Below are 10,381 nucleotides of genomic sequence, written 5' to 3' on the forward strand. Positions count from 1 at the left end.
CATGCATTCAAGCATCATATACTCATGTAAACATACTTAAACACATATAATACATCACTTGAATCATCTCAATCCAATCATTGACATGTTATACCCCAATAATAGGGTGCAAAAGATTTTCCGATAAAAACACCAAATAGGGTTTTCAATCAGCCAAACTAATTAAGCACAATGCTTACAAATGAGAACCAAGAAGATGTAAATTCTCCAAAACGGAGTTGCTGATGCGAGGTTGTTTTCTCCCAAACTACACCTCTGATTGACGATCCGAAAGTGAGAATGAAGAACCATACGTCTAGAGCCCACTGTCCAAAAATCAGCTCGATTCAACGGTGAATAACTTCACAACGATGAAAGCACCAGTGCAGATTTTATGAAATTCTCCAAAACCGATCTGATGATGCGAGGCTGTTTTCTCCAAAACTAGACCTTTGATTGATGATTCGAACAGGTAGAATGAAGAACCATAAGTTTGGAACCCATTGTCCAAAAATCAGCTCGATCCAACGATGAACGACTTCACAACGACAAAAATATCAGTGCAGGTTTTATGATATGTAGGAATGACTTCTTCTCTTCCTTTCTCTCTCACTTGGTTTTTTCCGCTCTTCAAATTACTCTAATGTGTCCTACTAATCTGACTCGTCTCCACTAAAACAAAGTGAGACCTAATGGTCCACATTATTTGGCTTATTCTCCACATAGGAAGGGAACCCAATAACACATACATAATACATTCATAGGGAAAACCCATCCCAAATATTACACAAATCGTATGTCCATGAATACACAAACTCTTACCCAACAATAACCATAGATAATCATAATTATGCACACCTGCATCAAAACTAGAATCAACCAATCAAGGTAATCAATAATCCATGGCATACAACAACAAACAAATGTAAGTTTTCACATACCTTGGTCAATACTAGGGTTTTATCTAACTTCAAAAATACCACAAATCTTGCACCAAGGTTTTCTACAGTTCTTCCTATTTTCTCCTAGAAAACATCTTTTCTCTCCCTTATCTTTCCAATTTTCGTTTTTTTATTTTAGGGTAGCAAAATGTAGACCCCTTTTTACTCTTCTCACTTTTATCTTCTTCTATTATATCTCTGTCTTTTTAGTTTTAATAAAATCTCTCAGTTTTTCTCTAAAATCACTAAGATTTCTTCTTTTATTCTCTCTTAACTATTTTTTAAAATATCATAAACCACCAAATCTTTTTAAAATTCAAGTAATCTTTTAAAATAGATTTAAATACTTACTTAATCCTTATGTTAAGTGGTTTTTTTAGTTTAGTCTAATAATAATATAATAATTTTCCCTAATAATAATATCTCTTTTAATCTTTAAATTCATCAAGATTATATCTCATATTTTCCTAGATCTTATAAAGTATAATTTAAAAGTGACTAAAAAAAATAAAAAAGTTCGTGGATAAATTAGGGAGAGAAAATTGGGAGGATAAAATATAATTTTAGAAAATGGGTGGAAAAAATAAAAAAAGAAGTTAGCGAAGAAAATAAGTAGAGAGAAATTAATATAAAAAGTGAGTTGAAAATTATATGAAGAAAGTAGATTAAGGAAATAATAATAAAAGTTGGTAGAGAAAATTGGTAGAGAAAGAATAATTTAAAATAATAAGAGTGAAAAAAATAAGAAAAGTTAGTGAAAAAAATGAGTAAAAGAGTAATATAAAAAACGAGAGAAGAAATTAAATGAGGAAAATATAATTTAAAAAAGATAGTGGAGAAAATAATAACCCTAGTGAAGAAAAAATATATAAAAAGTTGATAGAAAAATTATATGGAAAAGTAAATTATGTTAAATGTGATGTAGCGGATGCGAAAAATAAGGAAAATGATAGATCGACAACGAATTTTTGCCAACAATTTGAAAACGTCAGGTGGTGTCTTTGCATTGATCAAATTTAATAAAAAGAAAATAGAGAGAGGTTATTAGACTAAGGGCAAAATTGGAAGAAAAGTTTACAAGTTTAACATTTTTGGTTTCGCGGTTTTCGTTTTTTCGCTCTCACCTCTACACTTCTTTCATCCCTTTTATCTTCTCTCTCGATCTAACATCTATCTTCTCTGTCGTTCTAACCCTATTCTTGTATCTTTTTTTCTGATTCGAAGTCTGGTGGCAGTTTGGGTGTCATGAATTTAATTCTTTTTACGTTATGTGTGTTATAATGAATAAAGGTGTTATATTGAAAAAAGAACGCAGAATATTAATAAGTATTTAAAATGTAGGCAATGGTTTCAGAAATGAATATAAGTTGTGGAATTTGTTGACCAAAAAACCATACAAGTGAATTTAAGGGTCATTACTGGTTGGGAGGTTATGTTTGGTGACCCCAAGAAGTGTGGAAGAAGCCATTCTTACTGAGGGGACTAAGTTGGACAAGTGCAGAGCTAATCTGTAGAAAAAACATTGTCGTAATCGTTTACAGTGGCCTCGTAAACGATTACACGAGAGAAATCATTGTTTTGTACAGAAAGTTGAACTGAAGTAGTCAGTTGTGGTGTCCTGGGTGATCATTGGCAAAAACTGTTAATTTAAAGCACAAGTCCACTTGTATTTACTTGGTGTTGGTGTTTGACTGGTGGTAGAGGGTGGTAGGTGATGGGAGGTGACCCCAAGAAGTGGGGAAGAAGCCATTCTTACTGAAGGGACCAAGTTGGAGAAGTGCATGGCTAATCTACAAAAAAACACTGTTGTAATCGTTTACAGTGGCCTGGTAAACGATTACACGAGAGAAATCACTGTTTTGTACAAAAAGTTGAACTGAAGTAGCCAGCTGTGGTGTCATGGGTGATCATTGGAAAAAATTGTTACTTTCAGGCACAAGTCCACTTGTATTTACTTGGTGTTGGTGTTTCAGTGGTGGTAGAGAGTGGAAAGTGATGGGAAGTGACCCCAAGAAGTGGAGAAGAAGCCATTCTTACTTAGGGGACCAAGTTGGACAAGTGTAGAGCTAATTTGCAGAAAAAACACTATGGTAATCGTTTACAGGGTCCTTGTAATCGATTACAATGTCAAAAAAGGCCTAAACTTGATTACCATGACATAATTTGAAAGGTCTTTGAGTATAGATTCCAACAAAACAAGAATCAACTCATTTGGAGTTCGGTGGAGAAAGTTATTAGCAAAAGAACAAGCAAAGGTCAAAGTTGGCAAAAATATATGAAACGCTAACTTGAAAGAATAAACTGTACCAACTTAGATGTCCAAAAATTACAAGTTAGTAGTCATTGGAAAGATATTTGAGTCTAGTTTCTAATAAAAAAAGAATCACATCATTTGGAGGTCGGTGGGAAAAGTTATCAGTAAAATAGCCAGCAAAGGTCAAAGTTGACAGCATGTTGTCTCACCCAAGTTGCTCATCTCATAAACATTGTTTTTTTCCTCCATCATGGGGTGCCAAAACATCACTTCTCACCCTATACTCACACTTAACAACAAAATCAAGTGAAAACCATGGGATTTATGCCAAAAAATTAAAAATTTTGACTATGGTCACCTAGGTTACCACAACTGACTCCTCTAGTACAAGTTTCTGTACAAATCCTGAATTTTGTTCGTGTAATCGTTTACAGTGTCCTTGTTATCGATTACAGTGTCAAAAAAGGTGTAAACTTGATTTCCAAGGCATAATTTGAAAGTGCTTTGAGTCTAGATTCCAACAAAACAAGAATCAACTCATTTGGAGTTCGGTGAAGAAAGTTATGAGCAAAAGAACAAGCAAAGGTTAAAGTGGCAAGAATATATGAAACGCTAACTTGAAAGAATAAACTGTACCAACTCAGATGTCCAAAAATTACAAATTAGTAGTCATTGGAAAGATTTTTGAGTCTAGTTTCTAATAAAAAAAGAATCACATCATTTGGAGGTCGGTGGGAAAAGTTATCATTAAAATAGCCAGCAAAGGTCAAAGTTGACAGCATGTTATCTCACCCAAGTTGCTCATCTCATAAACATTGTTTTTTTCCTCCATCATGGGGTGCCAAAACATCACTTCTCACCTATACTCACACTTAACAACAAAATCAAGTGAAAACCATGGGATTTATGCCAAAAAATTAAAAATTTTGACTATGGTCACCTAGGTTACCACACCTGACTCCTCCAGTACAAGTTTCTGTACAAATCCTGAATTTTGTTCGTGTAATCGTTTACCAAATATTTGTAAACGATTACAACTGTATTTTTGGGTGCAGAAGTTTCAAGACTTCATCTAAGTTGTTCATCTCATAAACATTGTTCCTTTCCTCAATCATGGGGTGCCCAAACATGACTTTCCAGCCTCTACTCACACTTAAACACTAAAATCAAGTGAAAACCAATGGATTTATGCCAAAAAATTAAAAAATTTGACTATGGTCACTTAGGTTACCACAACTTACTCCTCCAGTACAAGTTTCTGTACAAATCCTGAATTTTGTTCGTGTAATCATTTACCAAATATTTGTAAACGATTACAAATGTATTTTTGAATGTAGAAGTTTCAAGACTTTATCTAAGTTGTTCATCTCATAAACATTGTTCCTTTCCTCAATCATGGGGCGCCCAAACATGACTTTCCAGCCTCTACTCACACTTAAACACTAAAATCAAGTGAAAACCAATGGATTTATGCCAAAAAATTAAAAATTTTGACTATGGTCACCTAGGTTACCACAACTGACTCCTCTAGTACAAGTTTCTGTACAAATCCTGCATTTTGTTCGTGTAATCGTTTACAGTGTCCTTGTAATTGATTACAGTGTCAAAAAAGGTTTAAACTTGATTTCCAAGGCATAATTTGAAAGGTCTTTGAGTCTAGATTCCAACAAAACAAGAATCAACTCATTTGGAGTTCGGTGAAGAAAGTTATAAGCAAAAGAACAAGCAAAGGTTAGAGTTGGCAAGAATATATGAAACACTAACTTGAAAGAATAAACTGTACCAACTCACATGTCCAAAAATTACAAATTAGTAGTCATTGGAAAGATTTTTGAGTCTAGTTTCTCATAAAAAAAGAATCACATCATTTGGAGGTCGGTGGGAAAAGTTATCAGTAAAATAGCCAGCAAAGGTCAAAGTTGACAGCATGTTCTCTCACCCAAGTTGCTCATCTCATAAACATTGTTTTTTTCCTCCATCATGGGGTGCCAAAACATCACTTCTCACCCTATTTTCACACTTAAACAACAAAATCAAGTTAAAACCATGGGATTTATGCCAATCATACTAGTTTTCACAATGATCACCCACGTTAACCTGACTGACTACTTCAGTTCAGGTTTCTGTACAAAACATTGTTTTCTGTCGCGTAATCGTTTACCAAGACTGTGTAAACGATTACAGTAGGGTTTTTGGAGCAGTCTGATTCAGCCCTTGCACAACTTGGTCCCCCCACTCAAAATAGGTCATTCCCCACTCCTTGGGGTCACATCACATCACCAAGCACCATCTACCAACAGTCACACACCAACATGTTCCCAACACAAGTGCAAATGTGGCTCAAACATACTGGTTTTCACAATGGTCACCCACGTTACCCTGACTGACTTCTTCAGTTCAAGTTTCTGTACAAAACATGATTTTCTCTCGCGTAATCGTTTACCAGACCTGTGTAAACGATTACAGCAGGGTTTTTGGAGCAGTCTGATTCAACCCTTGCACAACTTGGTCCCCCACTCAAAATGGGTCATTCCCCACTCCTTGGGGTCACATCACATAACCAAGCACCATCTACCAACAGTCAAACACCAACATATTCCCCAGACAAGTGCAAATGTGGCTCAATCATACTGGTTTTCACAATGATAACCCACGTTAACCTAACTGACTACTTCAGTTGAGGTTTCTGTACAAAACCTTGTTTTCTCTCGCGTAATCGTTTACCAGACCTGTGTAAACGATTAGAGCAGGGTTTTTTCACACGACAAACTTAGACCTTGCCCAACTTTGTTCCCCCACTTAGAATGGGTTCTTCCCCAATGCTTGGGGTGACATCACATCACCTACTACCCTGTAAGACCACTGAAACACCAACATCTTACAAACGCAGCTGCAACATATCTTACACAAAACTTCAGCAGATACTCAAATCCACAAACCCACAAATCATAATAACAATGCTATTGAAAATAAAAATATGTGACCAAACCAAAAACTCAATTTTTATATTATTCAACTAAATCCGATACATTACACTTTGTTTTCTTAATCTATTTACAATGATAATTTACTTTCCATTAATCAACTCAATACACATATCACTCATTTTTTATTCTGAGCACTACGGTTCCGGTGTATGGAGTCCTAAGTGCTCTTCCCTTGTAACGCCTTCGTGATCCAACCCTAACATACGTCTTCAAAGGTTGTTCATTTCTGTCAATGTCAGTAGGGGATACAAAACCAGTGTTCAGGGATGGTTATGTACGAGGCACACTTTGTCCACCATGATCTTTATTTTGTCGTCTTGCCTTCTCTTCAGCCAATTGTGCCTCCAAACCCGCAACCCTCCTTTACGAAAATGGAGGGAGACAACACGACCCACAGAGAACCATCACAGAGAAAGCAAAGTGAAGAGGCAGGAAAACGAGACCTTCATTTCCAATGAAACAGACAGGGGTATTTTGGGATTCTCACTTAAAACAAAACTTACGTACTTCCATTTCCACGGGTTTTAAAACAAATTCATTTTAAAACAAATCAATAAACATGCGACACGTGACGTTGTAAAAAAGGTGTTAAAAAATCATTGTTGGAATATCGCGATCCGGAAAATAATACTGAAAAGGTAAAAATGTGTTAAATTAGTTGTCTAAAAGAATAAAAATAAAAAACTTAAGAATAAATTTTAAAATAATTACATCAGGATGCAAATAATAAAATGAACAATAATTTTTTTTAATTTTTTATTTATATTTAATTAATTTGTTTCCTTTCTTTTTCTTTTGTTTTTTATTATTTATTATTTTTATTGTTATTTAAAAAAAATCTATTCTATGTTTATTTTTCTAAAACTTCAATTCAAAATCTTTTCTATTTACTTATTTTTTAATTTAATTATTTTTTTAATAAAATTATTTCACAATTGGGTGTTGAAAATTGTATATGATATACAAAAATTAAATAAAGATGACTTTGAGTTTCATTTCAAAAACACATAAAATAAATGTAAAATCAAAAGGCTAAAAAAACAAGAAGAATGTAAATAAGTTTATAATAAGTTTGTCATTTTTAGTGGAATGATTACAGTAAACATTATTATTTTCGTAATATAATTTTACTGGAATGGATTAGATTTTTAGAAATTCAATCTAAATCTAATTTAATTTCAAATAATCAGATTGAAATTAAACTTTAACTTATATCTTTGAAAAAAATATTTTAAATTTTTTGTATATTCAAATCTAAATAACTGAATTAGATTTAAAATTAATCTATATTTTAAAAAATAATTTATAGATTTATAAATTAGTTGATATTAATTTTAAAATCGATATTTTTTCAAAAGTAGTTTTAAACCTAAAATAATTTGAAATTATTAGATATTTTTTAAGGATAATTTTTAAAATAAAAAATTTATTGAAATATTTTATATTTTCTAAAATATGTAATTAATTAGTAACTTAAAAGAAGAACTTGGTTTTTTTATATTTAATATACATTTTCTGTAAAGCTAAGTAAAATGTTTGTTAGACATTCTGAATGAATATATTTTTTAATAACATATTATATATTTTTCTGAGATCTAGCGTTGAATGATAATTTATATTATATTTGAGATATTTTATATAATTTTAATTCATTAATCAGCTTACAGGAGTAATAATTAAATAAATCAATGATAACAAATAAGTAAATGAAAATGAAAATAACTATATTGTAACTGTTTTATTTTTTTAATTTAATATATTTTTCAATGTTGTATATATTTATGTTTTGTTCTACTTGAATTGAATTTATATCTAATATTTTCAGTTGAAGTATTGTAAAAAAATATTATATAAAAAATATAAAATAAATGTAGTAAAAATAAAAATTGAATTAAAGTTATGAATTTCTTAAGATTAAAAAAATAAAGCAGAAAAATACATCTACTTTTCTACTTATAGAATCTAAAAGATAACATTAGATAGATGAAGATATGAAAAGATGGACTAAATTAAAATCTCAATTTAACGTAAATATTATTAGTCTTATAAATAAGAGACAATAGATTGAAAATAAACAGTGTCATCACTTCATCGCTACTGTTAGGGCAATCTTTTCTCTCTGTATCACGCAGCTACTACGTCTTCGATTAGCACCACAAAGGTTTGAACTTCGCTTCTCTCGCTTTCATATGCCAATTCAATTTTATACAAAAGGGTTCCTAATAAATCTTTTTTTTTTTCAACATTTGGTTAGGGTTTAATACAAATTCGTAATTTTTCATTATTTAATTTTGTGTATCCTTTGCAGGTTTTGAGAAATTCAGCGTTAATTTTCCATGGCTAATAATCCGTCACAGCTTCTCCCATCTGGTTAGTGATTTCATAATTTTATTTGAAAGTTTTGTTGGTAATGAGTAAATGCAATGTAGCATGTAAGGTGTTTAAAAGCGTATGATTTGTGGTGGAAAATTGCAGAGTTGATTGATCGGTGTATAGGATCGAAAATTTGGGTGATAATGAAGGGTGACAAGGAGCTTGTTGGTACTCTTCGAGGCTTTGATGTTTATGTCAACATGGTACTTGAAGATGTTACCGAATAGTAAGTTATGCCCTTCGAATGTTTTTCTTCTGTTTTATTTTTGAATATATTTTCTTATTTCTTATCCATCTGTAGAACACGTGGTTATTGGGTAGGAAGGGTAATGGTAAAATGCAACAGAATAGGGCTACTCATTTGTAAGACTTAGAATCTGGTATTAAGTGCTGGGTGGTTTTGGTTCTTAAATTTTCAGGGATAAAATTGTTTTATGGATGAGTATGATTTCCCTTTCTTTTTAAAATATCCTTCTAACTGGAGTTGTATTTATATTGTCATATTTCGATAGTTCATCATGGTTCTGTCTTTTACCTTAAAATTTTTGAAGAAAGTGTATATATCTCTACTTTGAATTGGTGTGATGTTGCAGCCACAATGTTACTGGTTTAGAAATTATTGTATCTTCATTTTACAATTGTTTTTTTGGAGTTCCATTACAAAATCGTTTTGGCAGTTTTATCACCATGAAGTTACTGAGAAATGTATAGGTTGCAAATACAATGTTTTTAACCTGGAGTATGATTGAGGTTTTTTCCTTCGTCAGTTTCTTATATTGTATTTTTGCTCTTGTCTGCAAATAAACCTTATTGAGCTTTCCCAGTGTGCTCTTTCTTTTTGGTTTTAGAAGCCTCAAATATCTGCTGTAAGTTTGTTGAAGTAAATTTGCCACATTTCTGAGTAATTTTGTTAGTGTAAATTTGTTCTGACTAAATTTACCCTGGCATGATTTCTATTTGCTTTCGATTCTGTGATTCGTATGTTTCTGTTTGCACACATGCATATGCGTTAGGCATGTAATTGATTTGGTTTGTTGCTTTTCATATTCGTACAATAGCGAGATCACGTCTGAAGGGAGACGGATAACCAAGCTTGATCAGATTTTACTCAATGGAAACAACATTGCCATAGTAAGTTGATATTCAATTACTTTCTGTTTTCTTGAAATCTTTGGAGTATTAACAAAACATTTGATTCGGCAACTCTAGAAAGTATCGACAATAATTTTTAAGGTTCAGTTGTTGCCGGAAAGTGTTATCCTGATACTAACAAACCATTATCTGGCTTTAATGCAGTTGGTCCCTGGTGGTTCACCTGAGTCTGAATGAAGATTGTTACTTGATTACCAACATTAACTCTGCAATGTTGCTCTAGGCACATAATTCGTAAATTTTAACGAGGATTCTTAGGCCACTAGTTTTTTACTTGAAGAAGTTTGGTTTCATGATACATGGTTGTAATGTTATGGCTATTCAACTTTTATCCCCATGTTGAACTGTGGATTGTCTAGTGTAACAAGTAATGCTACTGATTATGACCATTAATTATGTGCCTTTATATTCCTTTTCCCACTTCCGTTACTCGAGCTTCACTCTCTATATGAACTGATAGAGTCAATTGGACGCCTTTTTATAATTTTAATGTGGTCCCGCTGTAATTTAAGATTGATTCAGATACTAGAAAACGAAGCTTGCTGTTTCTGTTGAAGTATTGGCTACATAGAATAGAACGTGCAACAACCTAAGAATAGAACCACTTGCGTGTTAATTGGGGCAACAACGTCCATTAGTTATCTATTGGTTCGATTATTAGGTCATTGCATTTTTGTTGTGTTTGTGTTAGAAAG

General features: G+C 32.5%; 1 protein-coding gene across 1 annotated transcript; it reads left to right on the top strand.

Moving 5' to 3' along the window:
- Window positions 1-8,170: 8,170 nt before the first annotated feature.
- Window positions 8,171-10,106, top strand: LOC108319385 (sm-like protein LSM5). The gene is made up of 5 exons (XM_017550499.2): window positions 8,171-8,322; window positions 8,470-8,531; window positions 8,637-8,760; window positions 9,593-9,665; window positions 9,831-10,106. The coding sequence occupies exons 2-5, from the start codon at window positions 8,498-8,500 to the stop codon at window positions 9,861-9,863; spliced, it is 264 nt and encodes an 87-aa protein (XP_017405988.1). The 5' UTR covers window positions 8,171-8,322; window positions 8,470-8,497; the 3' UTR covers window positions 9,864-10,106.
- The last annotated feature ends 275 nt before the right edge of the window (window positions 10,107-10,381 follow it).

The sequence above is a fragment of the Vigna angularis genome, chromosome 1 (genome assembly GCF_016808095.1).
Source record: "Vigna angularis cultivar LongXiaoDou No.4 chromosome 1, ASM1680809v1, whole genome shotgun sequence".
In the NCBI taxonomy this organism is placed as follows: domain Eukaryota; kingdom Viridiplantae; phylum Streptophyta; class Magnoliopsida; order Fabales; family Fabaceae; genus Vigna; species Vigna angularis.